The 19,318-nt window shown below is 36.9% G+C and overlaps 2 protein-coding genes across 2 annotated transcripts; both read right to left on the bottom strand.

The window, feature by feature from the left end:
- Nucleotides 1-575: 575 nt before the first annotated feature.
- On the bottom strand, nucleotides 576-4,526 carry LOC122019944 (heat stress transcription factor A-1-like). Its single transcript, XM_042577597.1, has 2 exons — nucleotides 4,153-4,526; nucleotides 576-2,260 (listed from the first exon to the last, which is right to left on the bottom strand). The coding sequence occupies exons 1-2, from the start codon at nucleotides 4,450-4,452 to the stop codon at nucleotides 998-1,000; spliced, it is 1,563 nt and encodes a 520-aa protein (XP_042433531.1). The 5' UTR covers nucleotides 4,453-4,526; the 3' UTR covers nucleotides 576-997.
- A 1,776-nt stretch (nucleotides 4,527-6,302) lies between these two features.
- On the bottom strand, nucleotides 6,303-7,343 carry LOC122019348 (inositol-tetrakisphosphate 1-kinase 1-like). Its single transcript, XM_042576824.1, has one exon. It carries the CDS (start codon nucleotides 7,311-7,313, stop codon nucleotides 6,303-6,305), a length of 1,011 nt encoding a protein of 336 aa, XP_042432758.1. The 5' UTR covers nucleotides 7,314-7,343.
- Nucleotides 7,344-19,318: the final 11,975 nt, after the last annotated feature.

The raw sequence follows: 19,318 nt of genomic DNA on the forward strand, positions 1-19,318 counted from the left end.
ATTTATGCTAGAACGGAACTTAGATTTGTCTTAATGATCTAAGTTCAGAAAGAAAAGATTATTTTTGTTACTTATTAGTAAAATCAATTAATCATTTTGGGGTATACATTTTTTTTTAAATTCAGAATAATGAATTTTATAATAAATTTCCATATAAAAAAAAAGACCCGAGTGGGCTAGCTGAAGGTGGCGATGGAATTTATCTTTTAAGAAATTATTCTTTTTCAAAGTTATTCAGATTTCTTGTTGACTAATAATAAATTTTCTGTTAATCTCTAGCCCTTATTAACTTAAATGCGGGAACAAATGAGAGAGTTATTAACGGAATCAAGAACAATTTAGAGTACACAAGTAATTAATTTGTAACCAAAATAGCGATTTGGAGGATAAATGATGATTTTTGAAAGGAAAACATTTGTAAAATCCAGGAGATTATGAGAAAATAAATAAACAAAAAATGAAAATGTTACAAGTATTCAGCTAGCTACTGAAATCAAACCGACAGATCATCAAATCGACATAGGTTCTGTGTAATAATAGCACTTATATATATAAGAGCAAAAACAAGTATGAAATTTTAAAATCTCTTTCCAACAAAAAAAATGCTCAATGGTTGGATCAACCCAAACCGACCTGTTCGATCGGCTTGGTCAGCTAGAATTTCTCATATTCTAGTCCAACAAGTGAACCAGATCATTCAGGTTAAGGACTCTTAGGTTTCGAGTCCAGTTTGAAGTCACAGAAACACTTTTATGCAATGAAAGTTTTCTTCGTATGGAGCTGCTACTAATAACCAGAAGGCGATACAATATGTAGCTTCGCCTTCCATACAGAACTGATACGCAATCGATTTTCTAGGAAGTACTCCCTTGGCGAGTCAAATAAACACTTACCATGGCCTTCTTGCAATCTCCAACGGTTGCAATGATTTTAGTAGCAAAATGTTAATGTCCAAAATCTGAACCAAGATGCTTCTGTGGTAGGATGATAAACCACATCAAAGCTTAGGAGCTGATGAAAGAAGCCCCATTTGCTCCGTAATATGATTCATGTGTTCAGTGTTGTTCCACACATTGTCTGCACTTGGCTGAACCTCCATCTGCTCCTGGGTGGTGGATTCAACCTCCTCTGTGTCTACTGCGAGGGGGCTAGCCATCAGGAATTGCTCCCAGAAATCATCGATAATGCCAGGGAGCTTCTCCTCATCATTGAACAGGTTGATGTCAGTATCTGCTGAAAAACCATCAATATCTAAAGGTCCAACTTCTTGCAAGACCGAGGCATTCTGGTTAGCATACATGTCCTGTGGCTTGGGCATTTCCAAAGTTTCAACTGGAATATCAGCAACATTGTCTTCAGGATCTATTCCGAGTAACTCAGGGAGATCTGGGATGTCAATGTTAGTTGGAGATGGAGCAATTTCCTCTGGAACTACAGATAACACTCCAATGTCATCTGGTCCAATCATTTCATTAGCTACTGCAGAAGACTGATCAGATACCGCAGAGGCAGTAGGAACAAATGGAAAGCCAGAATTTGAAGGGATCTCTGACAAAGTAACACAAGAATTCTGACTTGCTGTGCTTTCAAATGCTTCAGATGGAATTTGGAAGTTCTCTAGTTGAAGATTATCAGAATTTCCAAAAGATTCCAACCTAGCAGATGCATTCATCTTTATAATTTGTCTTAGCATTGCTTTGGCTGCTTCATTGATCAGTGGTTGGTACTTCACTATTTGACCTTCGAGCATCTCATCATCATGACTATCTCCCTGTTTTGGCAGCCTCCGCTTCTTGTTAACTCCAGTAATGCGTCTGTTGCTATCATTTTGATTTTGCTGCACAAATTGCGGAAAGAAACCAGGGCTCTGCATGGCCTTTGCGAGGAATGCCATCATCTGTTGTTGACGTTGTTCCATTCCCTGGAGGCGTTTCATCAATGTCTGTAACTGATGGTCTGAGGTTTGCTGCTGCTGGCGCAACCTAATAAGCTCTTGCATGAGTACATTCTTATCTCTCTTCAGCTGCTCAACCTCTTCTTCCAACCCAAACTTGCCCAACTCAACACAAGCAGTAGCTGGAGCACTCTGTGGTTGTGGTTGTGGTTGTGGTTGCAGTTGCGGTTGTGGTTGCTCTTTTTGACTTTGCCCATGTCCATGAGAGGGTTTCCTCCTGTTGATAGTTTTAAGCAGGTGCTTTTGCCCTCTTAAAAATCCCTCGTTCGCAAATTCCCAGCGATCAGGATCAACTTTCCGAAAACCCTGTCCAATAGTATCATGAAGCACCAAGTATATACCTTAACAGCCTTAAATAAACAACTTAGGAAAAAGGGCAGTCGTAAAGTAAGATTTGATCCTCAGAAACCAACATTAGCTTTTGAGTTTCCATGAAAAAATACACCATAAATGTAACATGAAATTTGCATACACAAGGGGTGCAAAGTGTTTTGCAAGAAGGCTAGTCCCCATTAGTTCAATTCCACATCGTGAGCACCTCTATAGAACTTCAGTACATCAACCAAACCATTAAAGATCCTTAGGATCCAATTACTTGGATAGAAGATACAAACTTTATGATCCTTTTTCTCATATCTTCCATCTAAGTATTCTGATTAAAGCTAAACTATGATGAATCAGTTCCCTTCCTATTGTGAAACTCTACACCCATTAAGGAGGATTAATAACATCAGGCTATATTTTGGAACATCATGACAATCCGATGCTGTTTCTACATAACTTTGTTAGGAACTAACATAATTATCATACCAAAAAAGGACCAACTTGGAGGAGTCAAGTATGAGAAAAAGGATCATTTAAAACAATCATGTTCAAGTCAGAAACAATCATTGTTAATATCATTTAAAACAATCATGTTCAAGTCAGAAACAATCATTGTTAATAGACTAAGTGATGTATAATCTTGTTTTTTTTCAGATATCATGTAAATATTTCATTTGTCCTTCTTCTAAGTCAACAATCTAGACCAAGAAATAAAAAACAACCTGATAGAGAGTTTCATCAGCCTTACTATTAGATAAAGCAGCTGCTGAACAAGTCAACCACCTTAAATTTAAACAATTACATAATTATAGAAGATTATAGCTTGGAATTCTAGGAAGTGGGATACACACATTGTATATCTGAACGCTAAAATTGACTTCAGTAGCATTATGAAACTCAAAAATTAATGAACTTACTTTCTTAAGCTCACGGAAGCCAATATCATGCCTCAAGGAATCAATGTATCATTTAATTGAGTGATGAACATCTAGCATTACCTATCATCATAAACTTGATGTCTATACTTGAAAATAACACAATTTTTCATACTGAATTGCTTATATTCATATAATTTGGTACAGCATACTAGTAGACAGTACTAAAGCAATATATTCATTGATTATTTTGGATTGATCATCATTCATTAGTTATAATCTTTAAAGTAATCATATAATTGATGTTATAAGTTATAAATTGTGTTAGCCTTGTAAGATCGAGTAGTACATACTGGACAATAATTGGTAGTTCACTCACGATCAAAATTTCAAAAATTAGTGTTAATATGAGTTTCAAGAAACAATCACTTCAATGAGTAGATTACTGAACCAGAACCTTTTTATCAATAAAAAAAAAATGCTTTGGACTAAAAGCAATGTATTTGAAGATAATACAAAAGGATCTCTTTTAAATAAAAGGGCAGCCCGGTGCACGAAGCCCCGCCATGCGGGGTCCCGGGGAAGAATCCATTGTACGCAGCCTTACCCTGCTTTTTACAAGAGACTGTTTCCAGGATTCGAATCCGTGACCTTTTGGTCACATGGCAACAACTTTACCGTTGCGAAAATGATCTCTTTTAAATAAGAGTTCAAATTTGGAAGATGAGAATAGTATGCAGGAAATCTTCTTAACAAGAGTTCCTCTCAGGTGAGATATCAACATCTTATCACAATATAGGTAATCAGTAACGCTTGTGGGATAATAGGGCGCCAGGATTTGTGAATTAACTGGACGCGTGAGTTTTAATGAAGCGGAATTGCATCAAGAGCACCGAATTGAAGAGGATCACAAAAACCATTCTATTATTCATGACGACGATAGAATCGAACAGGAAACAGATAGATGAAGCAAACCAAAAGGGATGGCAGAGATCTTACATAAGTATTGAGCTGCCGAACAAAGCTAGAGAAATTATTGTGCTTGAAGTACTTGGGCAGGAGATCCCTGGCGAACTCCGGCGGATCCCTCACGACGAAGCTGTTATTTCCGGCGCCCCACGATACGATCGCGTCGGTCGCCGGATCATCCACCATGTCGTAAGTCTTGCTGAGGAAAGGGGGCGGCGCATTCCCGTTTAGTCCGGGATTCGCCCCCGCCGCCGTCTCCTTCTCACCGATCGCCGCCTGCCCTCCACCTCCCCTACCGCCACTGTTATCCTCCATTCCGCCCCCAACCATTATGCCGTCCGACGACGAGATCGGCGGCTAGGGTTTACAGAGGGCGTGCGATCTCGGGGTTTCGCTCTATTTCCCCTTTCCTAGCGACTGGCGCAACGCAAGCGCAACGTAATTGGTAGGATACCAGAAGCCGAGCGGGATCCTCTCCAAGACATCTTCTAAATATTGGACGGGTCTGAACGCCTCCATTTCGCATAATCTCCAGGTGGCAGTACAACTGTCATCATGACGGTTGCGATAAGGATTGTAAGAGTATGCTATTACTACATCATTGGAGATTATCATCTCTCGAATTTAATCTCTATTGATGAGATGAAAATAATAATAGCCACTAGTTCGTTTAGTTAATTATTTTATTTAATGCAGTAATAAAATAAATGAGATAGGTATGAAGAGCTTCAATCAAATAATAGCAGTATTAATTAGGAGAGATTGAATTTGATACTTCACCCCATGCATTATAAGATATTGAACCATTAACCTATTTTTCTATTATCCAAAAATACTCTTAGAGCATCCACATAAGAATCCTCATCCAAAATCTATAATTTAGAGTAAAAGAACTACTTTATTAAATTTAGATATCCATTTTTCATTACATAATACATCAACTTCCCTATAATTTATCATATATTTATTTTTTAATTATTTTTTCTCTTTCTTTCATATTTTTTATTATTAGATGAGGAGAGAGATGGAGGAAAGAGAATTTTTTTATTATTAGTGGGAGGAGAGAGAAATAGTATTTTAATGTTTAGGGAATGGAATCCATTCCCTAAATTTAAAGAACTACTGTTCATAAAATGTATATTTAGGGAATAGGTAGGGTAGCTGATGCGGATGTTTTTTTAATGTAAAATGTAAAATTTAAGGTAAAAATTTAATTTAGGGTAATTGATATAGATACTCTAATTTATAGTAGCTAAGTCTCAATCCCGAAATTCTTGAAATCCATATTTTAATGACCGATCCGACCCTTATCGGCCATTAAAATAAATAAAAAAGCGCTCGTCATTCAAATGTCCATTAGGTTACGTGTCTTTCTATAGTTTATATAGTTTGGAGATGTTTTGTTTAATTTATAATTTTCATATTTTAAACTATAAGTAAATGTCTTTATTTACTTTATAATTTTCATATTAAAAAAAGAAATACATGTCTATATTTAATTTATATTTTTCATATTAAAAATGCCTTTATTTAATTTAAGCATATGTGATTTTTTTAATATATTTCCATATAATTAGCCACTGTATACTAATTTGACATGCCATCGGAAAAAAGGAATTCTTAATTAAATCTTGAGAATTTAAGTGTGTCGTAAAATTTACTATATGTATATAACTATAGAATTCTGTTTGAAAAAAAAAATAAAAAATGTCTTTCGAGAATTCATTTAAAAAGGTATAAATTGTCCTTCCAAAAAAATAATAATAAACAAATTTGCTTTGAAGTCAATATTATTATTATTAAAATTCAAACTTAAATATAAAAATTATGATTACAAATATTTAAAAGATGTATAAGGCATTTTTGTAATTAAACTATATAATATAAATTATGCTATAAAGTATGTGGCGATATTTTTGGTCGTTATGAACAAATACGGACCGTAAAATTCTTCCCATATGGCGTTCCCATCGGTAAATTACCAACGGGAATTTTACTCACAAAAACATTAACGACGAAAATCTTGTAATGCTGCGATTTTGAGAAGTGAAAGCCAAACAATATGGAGTGAAGAATCGCCTAAAATTTTGTAAGGATGTATATATGTTCTGTACCTTATTGGAATCGTAAAGAAAATTGGACTTCCAAATGAGGGCAAGCAGCAGCAGGAGCCGATGTTTCTATTCATGCTCATGATGCTTGCACAAGTTAGAGGAAGCGGGCGACGGTGCAGAAGAACTCGTAGGCGCTTGCCCCTTCTCGTCACGAACAAGGTCACAGAGAAAGTCGGTTAAAACCTTTTCGTAAGACGGCATCTTAGCGTAACCGGGAAAGTAATTGATGTCCACTATGAGGTAATGATTACTCGATTTGGAATCCCTAATCATGTCGAAATTGAAGAGGCGCAATCCCATCGCCTGCCTCAAACCCATTGCTACCTTCTCGAGAAAGTGCGGCGGGGGCACCTCTGCTTCTTCCAGGCGCTCGTAATATTCGACCTCTTCGGGTCTCTGCGTGGTCACGTTGGACACTTGAGAGAAGGTGACAGAGCCGACGGGATGATCCAGCTTCTCCGGGGAAACGTCGGGGAGGGATTTCCTTCTCACGCACTGCACGTAGTTCCCCACCACATAGACTTTGAAGATGACCCCGCCGTGATTGACGAACTCCTGCAGCACCAGGGGAGGTTTGAGTTTGAGAAGAGCCTCGCGGTGGTAGACAAGGGACATCTTGTGGGATTTGGCGCTGCCGTCGGCGACCAGCGGCTTGGCGATGATAGGGAACCGGAGGTCGGTGGTGTTGGAGAGGGCGCTGGAATCATAGATCACCACTTGGTTGGGGATCCCGAAGGTCTCCCTCCCCTGAGGGATTTCGAGCTCGGACACGAACTGGAGCATGGTGATGCGATTGTGAAGGCGTTCGATGTCGATGGGCCGGTCGACGATGGGGATGCCGGGATTCTTGGCGGAGAAATCCGCGAGCTGTGACTTCCATTCGTCGCCGTAAAATTTGTGGATCACGCAATCGAAGGGGCCCTGCTCGGAGACGCGACGAGAGGGGTCGATGGGGACGAGATCGACGCCGCGGTCGCTCGCGAGGCCGACGAGAGACGGCCGGACAAAGCTATGCTTCTTCTTAGGCGCGAGGGCGTAGCCCACCACAAATCGACGAGAAACGGAGGTGTCCTCCATGGAGAGATCAAGATCCGAAGAAGCAGTGCAACGAAATCCACCCTCGAGCGCTGTAGCGAACTGCATTGCCGAACAAGAAACAACCGCCGATCGATCCGATGTTAGTCGACAGAAATCGAAGATCAATAAGATGAAATCACGAACAAAATATTAGGGTTCTTACCTTTTCCGATCGCCTTCCAAACGCAGAGAAGAGACGCGTTTGAGAACGGCGAGACACGATTCGAGGGGGAGACGAGAAAGGTCTGCGACGGGACAATTTATAGCCCGAGTGGCTCGGGAGTGAGATCACCTGGGGTGCGCTCATCCGTCTGTACGCTTGGCGATCAACGGTGAGCTGGGAGCGGTGATTAGAACCAAAGTAGCTACGGACCGTCAGACTGAACTTCGACGGAGTAGATCGGCACTCGTTTCGTCGATGAGGAAACTCAGTGGGGTCCAGGGATCCGGGAGATTCCATTGGTTTGTTTATTGCGCCGTTTCTTATTGGTCAGAGCAAATAAAGAACAGTTGGTGATTTTGTCGAAAATAGATGGAATATGCGAATGTTTATGCAAATCGTATCCTAGAATAAATAACTAAAGAAAGAAATAAACACCATAAAATATTATATATGTATAAAGAATTTCCCAATTTAACATCAAATAGATTCGGATATTTATTGGAACCCAAAGTTATTTTTTATGTGATCAATAAAGTTAAGTTAGGTCCTGTTTTGATTTGATCAATATATCTAAGTGTGTAGAAGCTTAGGAGCACAGAAAGCCGAGCGGAAGACGCGGCTAGCGAGAAGGACGGTATGAGGAGAGAGCCGACGGGCTCAGTGCGTCTGAGGGACGAGATGCTGCGGAAGAGTACACCGGTGGACGAGAAGGACGTGCACGACGTTCGAGAGATGAGAAGCCGGAGCAGAAGTCTGCTCGAAGAGAAGAACGAAAATTGAGTTCGGGTGAGCCCTATTCTTGTGATCGAAATCACCCAGTAGATCGCAGCAGTAATGGGACGAAATGGAGCTGCAATGTGTTGTTGGAGGCGCCTTCAAAGGCTGTTGAAGGCGCCTCCGTGCCTTTTGTGGAAGGCGCCTTCCATGGCTGGCCGAAGGCGCCTTCGATGAACAGTGCGAAGACGTCTTCCAAGACTATGGAAGGCGCCTTCGACCAGGTTGAAATGAGATGTTGGCCGTGGATAAAGTTTTATCCACGAGTGCCTCGCTAGAGGCCCCTTCCAGCCCTTTGGAAAGCGCCTTCAGCCTGTGGATAGGATTTTCCAGGGGTTATAAAAAACCCCTGGACCTAGGAAAGAATGAACAACTTGTGTATTCACTTTCCTAGTCTTTTCTGAGCTCTCATTGTGTGTAAAGGCTTCTCCGTCTTCAATGAAGGAGATTCTTAGTGAGTTTTTTACTACCTTGGATTAACAACCATCTAGGTTCCAAGTAATTCTTGGTCTTTTATTAATTTTATTTAAGTTGTTATTTCTGTTTAATTTTATTTGCTATTGTTGCTAACCTGAGTTGAAAGATCAAGAAAAGTTTATTTTAGTGTTTCAGGCAACACAACCCTCTCCAGTCGACCGACCCAGTCCAACAAGTGGTATTAGAGCCTAACAGCTTCAGGAGGACTAACCGCGGAATGAAGCAAACGAGATGGCCGGACCAAGCATCTGCCCACCAAAATACGAGGGGGGATTCGCGAGCTGGAAAAAGAAAATGGAGGTATTCTTTAAAACCAACTTTGAATTATTTTTAATAATGGAATTTAGTTTTGAAGATAGTAAGGAAAAGTATCAATAGACAAAGAAGGAACAAGCCGACTTCGTGGAAAATGACAAAGTAGAGTTTTATCTGCTAAGCATTCTATCGTCACAAGAAGTCAACCGGATCGGTGCTTACGAGTCTGCTAAGGAGCTCTGGGAAAAATTCTTGGAACTATACGAAGGAACCTCAAAGGCGAAACTTGCGAGATGGGACCTACTTCGCAACCAAATCACCAACCTTAGATTAGAAGAAGACGAAAACGTTGCACACCTTCACTCGCGAATTAAGGAGCTCATCACCAGACTTTCGAATCTCGGAGAAAAGGTAAGCAACCAAAATTCGCTAAGGTACACACTTAACGCATTCCCTAGAAATAAGGAATGAGTATCATTAGTAGATGTCTATTATATCTCTAAGGATATAGACTCTATTACCTTAGAAGAGTTGTGTTCAATATTTGAAATCCATGAAATGAGATGTGCAGATTCAAAAAAGGAGTCGAAGCATAGCATTGCCCTTAAGGCGAAGATGGACGAACAAGATTCAGAATCCTCTCTCGACGACAATGAAACGGTAATGATGATAAGACAGTTTAAGAAATTATTTAAAACTAGAAAATCTAACCATCTATAGGGTAGAAAGAAAAGGGCAATCAGATGCTACCACTGTAATAAAGAAGGGCATGTAAAAGACAACAATCCTAAATTGAAAAAAAGGACAAAAGCAGAGACAAGAAGCCCGTCCAAACGAACAAACACAAGATCCTTAAAGCGACTTGGGACGAAACGTCATTCGAGTAAGAGGCAGAAGCCTTTTCCAGACTTACATTGATGGCAAGTCATCAAGAAGATGAACACAAAGAAAGCTCATCTGAAATGAGCATCGAGAGTATCGATGAAGAGAGAGCTACATCAGAAGAAAGCAGCAGATCAAGGAGAGCTACAGATGACAGGATCGACAAGGTAAGTCAGGTACGATCTCTCCCACCTGACAAGTTGTTTAAATTTACGAAATTATTAACTAAAGATTGTTGCAAACTTGAAAAAGAAAACAAAGAATTAAAAATAATTTTAGCCAAATCTTGTATGTTAAAAGATTTTGAAAATTAAAAATTGAAAATGATAAATTGAGGACACAAGTTGGAAACTTGAAAAATCATACATGTTCAACTGTTCAAACTCAAAATTTTAAATGACTAAGCTGGTACCTTAGATTTCACAGGGGTCAAATCAGAAAAATATCCAAAAGTTGCGTACCCCCAAAATTCTTGATTAATCCTGTAGAAAGGAACCTATATTGGGTTCAAAAAACTTGTATAAATTAAAAGTAAAATTGGACTTAGGGCTTTCAGATAGAAGATTAAATATTTGAATTCTTTAAGAGGCTTTGTCTAGAAGTGATTAATCATTCAATAACTAAGAAGGCCTAGTGTCTCACCACAGTCTGGAAGTCAATTACTGAATTGAATATTTAATTGACAAACTGATAAACATGAAATAGTTAATTAAATTAATGCTTTCAATATGTGTCAATGATTTAACATTTTCACTTCTTGACTTGCAAATTTTACTTACAAGTTACTTAGAAATTAAGCTTTTCTTAAATTTTTTTCTTTACCCTTAGATCTTTTTACTCTAATTTTTTATGTGATCAAAGGGGGAGAAGGGAAGGTTAAGTCTAGGGGGAGGTAGTAGTTCAATTTAAATTTAAAAATATTTTTGTACTTTATTGCATATTTATAATTTAATTATCTTTACCTTATAGTTGATTTACCCTAACTTAACTTGAGTTGCTCACATTAAAAAAGAGGGAGATTATTGGAACCACAAGGTTATTTTTGGTGTAATCAACCAAGTTAAGTTAGGTCTTGTTTTGGTTTGATCCCTATGTCTAAGTGTGTAGGAGCTTATGAGCATAGGAAGTCGAGCGGAAGACGCGACTAGCGAGAAGAACGACACGGGAGACAACTGACAGGCTCGGTGCGTCCGAGAGACGAGATGCTGCGGAAGAGTACACCGGTGGACAAGAAGGATGTGCGCGATGTTCGAGGGAAGAGAAACTGGAGCAAAAGCCTGCTCAAGGAGAAGGCTGGAAATTAGGTTCGGGTGAGCCCTATTTTGGTGGTCAAAATCACCCCAGGAGATCGCAGCAGCAAAGGAACGAAATGGAACTGCAAGTGCTGCTGGAGGCGCCTTCAGAGGCTGTTGAAGGTGCCTCCGCGCCTTCTGTGGAAGGCGTCTTCCATGGCTGGAAGGCGCCTTTGATGAACAGTGCTAAGGCGCCTTCGATCAGGCTGAAATGAGCCATTGGCCGTGGATAAAGTTTTATCCACAAGCGCCTCACTAGAGACACCTTCTAGCCCTATGGAAGGCGTCTTCAACCTGCGGATAAGATTTTCCATGGGCTATAAAAAGACCCCTGGACTTAGGAAGAATGAACAACTTGTGTATTCACTTTCCTAGTCTTTAAAAGGTTTCTCTGCCTTAAGTGAAGGGGATTCTTAGTGAGCTTTCTATTGTCTTAGATTAACAACTATTTAGGTTGTAACCAAGTAATTCTTGATCTTTTACTGATTTTATTTAAGTTGTTATTTCTATTTAATTTTATTTGCTATTGCTGCTAACCTGAGTTGAAAGATCGAGAAAGGTTTATTTTAGTGTTTCAAGCAACACAACCCTCTCTAGCCGGCCGACCCGATCCAACAATATTGTAAGTGTAATTTATTATTATTTATTGATAGATTTGAATAAAGGAAATAAATATGAACATGAAATATCCTAAATACCTTCCAGTCTATCTAAAATATAAATTAGTAAGAAATCTTCTAGCTTTTGATTTCTTTTTAGATCTTGATCAATCTAAAGAAGTTAGCAAATGATTCCTTTTTAATTTTCCAGACATATAAAGATTAAGTCTTAGCTGGATAATTTTTTTAAATGGACAGTTAACCTTAAAAATGTTAGGTTGATGAGTTATCCACTATGAATATTGTTTAATTTACCCTAATAATCGATATGTAATTTCTATAGGGACAGATTGATCATTTCAAAATTAATCAAAATAAGTTGAATACTCGATGTCAATTAAAAAAATAATCAAATGATTTTATAGGCTATTTCTTAGTGCCAAAATCTCATATACAAAGTCTTTCGATGATCACTTAGGGGTTACTTTCAATCGTTCGCATGCATAACTTAATCATTGAGTAGCAACTTAAACCTCTTGGAGCAACCCCCTTATTTAGCTAATAATCGATTTCACACGACTATTTTTCATCTTTAAGATTTTGACTGCTTGAGTCTCTCATGTTCCTCACCAAGCTCCTAAGGACATCTCCAATGAGGTTTTTCCATTTTCAAATGTCATATTATTACTATATAAAAAATCTCACTCTTCTCTTCACTATATAAAAAAAAATTCCTTTTAGTTTTTTTTTATAGACCGCACATTCAACAATTCATATATATTTAAAAAAAACCTTAATTATTTGGTAATAGTCACTCTTATATCACCTAATTTGTTAAAATATAATATTAAAAATTTATAAATTTAAAAATAAGAAATACAACATTAAATAATAAATTAGTATAAATAATTTCTAAAAATAATCTTTTATTGATCATACTCATAGCGTGTCTAAATATGCTCAACTAAGTCAGCTCAAAGCATGTACTTGATTATCATGTATTTTACAGTTTCTTCGAAGATATTCTTCAAACTCTTAGATAGAGCCATAAAATATTTGTGTCAGAGGATCTTCTTTATCATTCGACCAATTGCTTACTACATCTTCTCATTCTCAATAATTATGTTGTACAAAATAATACACATATATATGATATCCTTCAAGTTATTCTTATACCAAAATCGTCATGGACCTCTGTGTTGGTGCAACTTTTACTGATAATCAGGTTTTAATATATGACAAATAGATTAAAGTTAGATGTGTTGTGTGATCTAATTGCTTTACCAAATGTACAGAAATTGACGGATCTGGAGGACCTGACACTAGGCTGAAATCCAACTAGGTCTGAGGGACCCAATAGCTGGTGCGAAGTCCAGATAGGTACATGAGACTTGATATCTGGAGAAAATTTCGGTTAGGTCTGTGGGACCTTACAACCGGCCGAATTCCAGTTGGGTTCACAGGACCTGATAACTAGTGGGAAAACCTGGTGGGTCAAACACAAGTCAAGCGATTACAATTGGTAAGTAAGAAGTAAGCAACTGGAGGAGAGATTCTGTGAGAATGTGTTCCCAGTTGAGGGAATAGTAAGCATCGGTCCAGTTTAGGTCCATTTGGAAAACCTAAGTTGAGATCTTGACTAGATCCTGATCTCGGAGAGACAAAATCTAATTACTATTACTGTCTTGTTGTATTGTGCTAACTTTATTTTGCAAGATAAATATATTTTTGTTGTCTGCACTAACTCTTTTTTTTTGTAGGAAAGAAGTTGCTGAAACAGAGTGTCCGGGTGCTCAGAAGGGATCCGGGTGCCTGAAGTTAGTCCCAGCGTTCGAACCAACTTTGCCCGGGCGGCCTAGCCAGGCACTAGGCGGTCCGGGTGCCCGGAGTTGATCCAGGGGCCCGGACCAGAAAAGATATCCAGGAGCTGAGTTAGAGCGCGTCGACTAGTTGATCCCAAGTCAATGGTCCAGATGCTCGGAGGGGATCTAGGCGCCCAGAGGTGGATAAACTTTGCGGATAAAGTTTCGACGAGAGCTCCCACGTCAGCACAGTCCAAGGGCCCAGGAGGGGATCTAGGCTCCCAGATGGGGCTATAAAAGCAACCTTCGACCAGTAGTTTCAGAACATCAAGTGCTATGACTTTCATTCTTGCGTGCTGCTCCGAAGAAGCTCCGACAACGCTGTAATGCTCCTCCAACAATTGACGATCAAGTTCCATTTCTTTTTTTATGTTGTTGGTAACATTTTCTTATAGTTTTTGTACTTCAACTTTGTAACATTTTGAACTATTAGTGGATTACCCAACGAAAACACTCAACAAGTACGGACCTTGGAGTAGGAGTCGTTGAAGGCTCCGAACCAAGTAAAAAATTACTTGTGTTAGTGCGTGCTTGTCTTTTTCTTTCTAGCTTCTTTCTCTTTATCTTTTTATCTGCTGCATACTCTCAACTTTCGAAAAAGTGACTATCGCTATTCACCCCCCCCCCCCATCTAGTGACTTTACGATCCAATAAGTGATATAAGAGTCAAGTTGCCTATGAATTGGTGCAACCATCAATCGTGTAAGGGGGGGGACTTTCAAATTTTTTTAAATCTTTCTTTTCAATTTTGAGTTTTTCGATATAGTCTAAATTGGTCCAATTACCTCTTTAGACAAGTCTTCTCATTTCTTTCTGCAATATCTTGAATTGGTGCAACACCAATCAGGTCTTTTCTTATTCTACCACACTACTTACCCCAAGACCAAATCTTGGCAACATTTCCAAGTTTTTCTTTCAGAAATTACTAGCCCAAAATTAGGGACACAACACCGTTCGTCCCCCCTCTACAATGGGGGCGACTTTCCATAATAGAAGAAGTAGATGGAGGTGTCTTGAAGACAAAATTTGACCAATGGTTCATCATCCTCAAAGGATGTAAACCTTCTATCCACAACAACACTAGAATTTTGATAGACCCAGCAAACTGGAATCTGGAGATCAAAAAGAAGGTACAAATTGACTTCAAGGCATTGAACACGATCCAGTGTAGACTCATGAAGGAGGAATTGAACCGAGTCAGCCCACACGAAAATACAAAGGAACTTTGAGATAAACTCATCGAGTTACACGAAGGAACAAACGAGGTCAAGGTAACTGAAAAGGATTCATTTCTGAATAAATTACTTAACATCAAAATGTAGGAAGAAGAAAAGGTAACTTTTGATGAGGCATCCTTCGAATAATCAGACATTGAAGATCAGGAGCATCACAACTACCTTACACTGATAACATCCGGGCCCGAATCAAAAAGTGAGGCGGATCAAGAGGACGAGTCCATAGACAAATCAAGCCATGAGTGCACACTTGTTTCTGAAGGTTCGAATGAGGTATCGTCTATCTTAACTGCTAAATTTTTTAAAATAATTGCATGTCTAAATAAAAAATTAATTAGATCTGAAAAACAAAATAATACACTTCTTAAGAAAAATCAACACCTTAAGGAACAACTTAACTCCCAGACAAAAAACATTAATCCAACTCAAGTCAAAAGACTTGAGGAAGAAAACTTTAAATTAAAAACTAAAATAACTAATCTAAAAGAACTGTTAAAAAAATTTACAACCAGATCTAAGTACCTAGACATGATAAATTGGATCTCAACGAGATGTATATAATAAATTCGGGCGCAGATACAAGTCCAGCTCAATAAACAAAACATTTATATCACTTATAAGCTAAAACAAGAAACTAACCAAAGCTTGGGTTCTGAAAGCATGTCTAACCATTCAAGTAGGGCTCAATCAATTTTATGTACCTAAAAATAGAATTCATTACCTAAAACTAAATCCATCTAAACCTATTAATTCAAATCTAAAATATAAAATGAAATCAAACAAATCAAACTTAAATCGGAAAACTAAATTTAAATCAAATAACTACCATTTCAATTTAAACACAAGTTATAATCAAGTTTATCAACTATAAAACCCATCGACACAAACCTCAAACATAAACCCAAGTTCAATAATTCAGGGGAGACTCCAAATTAGTAGGCACATCTAAAATTTTAATTTACCAGACTGGGTAAGTAAGACTATATTAAAAAGGGATAAAAGTTTAACTTGATAAATAGTACTAGAGAAGTTTTGGATGATAGTAGGTTAGGAAAGTTCTGTCTATGCATGTCTAAGAAGATATGGCTTCGACCTGGTATATTTGGATTAGTGGAAATAACTAAAGTTACCCTTTACTAATTCTAGTTGGTTAGACTAAAGTTTTGTACTAAGTTCAGTGGGCGGGACTATTTGAAAAATTTCGAAGGCATGATTACTCTAATAATGTTAATGTGACTCACCACAGCTTAGAAGTTTATCCAAAGAATACTTATTTGTTGAACCCAAAGTTAAACTTGAATCTAACACAAGCTAAACCAAATCTTGAAATTCAACTTAACTCATCTCACAAAATCATAGGATCCATTTGTCCGAAAACTTAGACTGGGTGAGATAAATAAGGTTAAATTAAATCAAAATAAATTAAATTATATCAAAATAAATTAAATTAAATTAAAAATAAAAATAAAATAATGAAATTAAATTAAAATTTAGAATTATGCTAATGAAGAATGATTCTATCTTAGTAATTAATTCCTTTAAAATTTATCACATATGCAAACTCAATAAAATAATTATAAGTAAGTTTTTTTTTGAAAACTAAGACCTTAGGTTAAGGGGGAGGACATTTATTCAAGTGATTTTTAAATTCTAGAAAAATTATTACTTATGTTTTAAAAAAAATTCCCATTTATCTAGTGTTGCAAAATTATTTTGGCCTTAATCAAAATCTAACCCTTAGAAATCATAATCCTATAGATCTAGTGAACAAGCATCTCACAAACACACTAGGTCTACCTTAATTGTGTATTCAAAAACATTGAATGGCGTGAGATGCATAGGCCTTTTGCTTGGACTTCAGATGCTTATATTAGTGTATTAATATAAGTCTGGGTGATAAATACAATAGTATAATGATCAAGTTAAGTAGTCATTTTTCAGTAATTTCTAACTGGACATTAGTACTTAACTTGACTAATCAAGTGAATACTACTATCTTCTGATAGTTAATTAGTAACTAAAGACTAGACATTTAAGGACACTTTTTAGATAATTATTTTTAAAAAAATATCAGATTCAAGGGAGGATATTTGAAAATTATTTTCAAAAGTGTCATATTTCAAAAATTTTCATTTTTATGTTACTTTTTACAAACTAATATCTTAAACTTACTTAAAACTTTGGTTAATGTCTTTTAAAGTTTTCAAAGTATATAGTTGAAAAAATTATCTTTAAAAATATTTTAAAATACTTACAAATTACTTAATCATCTAAAAAGTTTATTTTCAAAACCATATATCAAAATTTTTTAAAAGTGTTTTGAAAATTACTTTAAAAAATTCTTTGGAAGTCTCCTTAAAATTGTTTTGTAAAAATATTTTTAAAATTACTTTTGAAAATGTTTTGAAAATTATCTTCAAAATTTGCTTGTAAAATTCTTGTAAAAATTATCTTTGCAAAAGATTTTAGAAAATTTTAAATATTTGAAAAATATTTGTAAAATTTTGAAATTCCTTTCAAATTTTCCTTGGTAATTTTTTTGAAAGCTTTTTTTTGCAAAGTCTTTATGTAAAATATTTTGGAAACTATTTTAGCAAACTTACTTTAAAAGTACTTTTAAAAATATTTTTTAAAATTATATGGAAATACTTTGCGAAATTCATTTGTTAAAACTTTAAAAATCTTTTATAAATTAAAAAAAAAACTCCTTTCAAATTACTTTAAAAGAATTTTTCATTTACTTTTCCCTATGATAAACCTAAGTTTTTTCTGGAAAAAAAACTTTACCTTTGTCAACTTTACTTAAAAATATTACTTGCAATGGTTGTTTTCAAAATAAAACTTATTTTCAAAATTTAAGAACTTGAAATCATTATTTAAAAACTTGTTTGAAAAACTTAGTTTTAAAAATTTATATATTTTGTTAAAACTTTATTTAAGTTGTTCAAAAATTTCCAAACATTAGTTAAACAATTAGTTGAAATATTTTCAACTTTTATGAACAATTGGAAATTTGCGCATAATGTATTGCATTAATTTTTAATGTATGCCAAAGGGGGAGGATAGTGAGTTAGGTTAGAAAAATTCAACTCACTTAAAATTTTTTAATGCTCATTTGCATGTTTTTTTCTAACTTTAACCTAGGTTGTCATTACATCAAAAAGGGAGAGATTGTTGGTGCATGTTGTATTGATAATTATGTTTTGATTGTTGGGTCACATCGAAAGCTAGAAGGGGGGTGAATAGCTCGTTCGCTTACTTCATAGATGATGATGTTGCAGTGGAAAACCTTACAACAAGCTCACAATGCTAACACCAGGATTTACTTGGTGTCCACCTCAAGAAGAGATGACTAATCCAAGGATCCACACACATGAGCACTCTCCACTATGAAAAACACTCCTTCTCAGTAACTGTCGGGGGTGGAGAAACCTCATACAAACTCACACAAGCATACAACTTGAAACAAGAAGTAAAACTAAACAATACAATGAATAACCTCTCTTGTTTGATCTCGTTAGCTTGTAGATGCCTCTTGACTCTTGGAAGTGCAGCAACACTTGTCCCCAAGATGCTCCAAGAAATGGTGGAAGACTCGTGAGCTCGGTGGAGAAGAATCGGGAGAGATCTTCATGTAAGCGCTGCCTCATTTGAACTCTCTATCACTTTTATATTCTGCTATCTAGGGCTCCCAATCGATTGTCACGTCGAATCCCAGTGATCGTAGTCATCCAAAACTTGTATTCTGCGCAACGGTCATATCCCAATTGATTAACCAATCGATTGACGAGGCTTGAATCGATCGACTGCTTGATTCAGAGCGTCTCTATGCTCTTGCTGGAAAAGCCCTGAATCAATTGACCGATCAATTCATGCTTCCTCGCATTCTTGTGAGAAATCCAACCCCAATCAATCGGCTAATCGATTGGCGTGGCCCAATCGATCGGCTGATCGATTGGGAAACTCTCTGTGCTCACGAGAAGGTCTCTCTAATCGATCAACTGATCGATTGGGCTTCTTTCACTGGCATCACACTCCCAATTGATCAGTTAATCTATTGGGCTCTGGTTCAATCGATCACCTGATCGATTGACCAACCCTAACTTACCTAACTCAAGTCTAGGGTTCCCAAACCCAACATCCAATCAATCTTAACCTATTGGGACTCCTCATTGCCTAGCATCTGGTCAACCTTGACCTGCTAGGACTTCTTTGTTAGAGTGTATATTAAAAGTTTAGCTTTTTGTATAAACATATAAGAATCATATTAGTCAAATGTCTATATTTATATGCTAAGTGTAGTTGTTCAATTAATTTATATTGTAGATAACATGATATGTGGTGTCACATACAGAAGATCATGTTATCAATTCCTTATAAATTATAAACAGTAGCTCACGACTAAGACGGATAGGAACAAACCATTGGAATAGTCGTAGTATAATTTGGTATTAGTTTATCTTGAC

This window comes from Zingiber officinale, chromosome 9A (genome assembly GCF_018446385.1).
Source record: "Zingiber officinale cultivar Zhangliang chromosome 9A, Zo_v1.1, whole genome shotgun sequence".
Classification (NCBI taxonomy): domain Eukaryota; kingdom Viridiplantae; phylum Streptophyta; class Magnoliopsida; order Zingiberales; family Zingiberaceae; genus Zingiber; species Zingiber officinale.

Bases quoted from the DNA above. Each gene is read 5' to 3' on its own strand.
- LOC122019348 (XM_042576824.1), bottom strand. From the start codon at position 7,313: ATGGAGGACACCTCCGTTTCTCGTCGATTTGTGGTGGGCTACGCCCTC.
- LOC122019944 (XM_042577597.1), bottom strand. From the start codon at position 4,452: ATGGTTGGGGGCGGAATGGAGGATAACAGTGGCGGTAGGGGAGGTGGA. The intron at 2,261-4,152 runs GTAAGATCTCTG...ACTATTGGACAG, and splicing joins TTCGGCAGCTCAATACTTAT to GGTTTTCGGAAAGTTGATCC.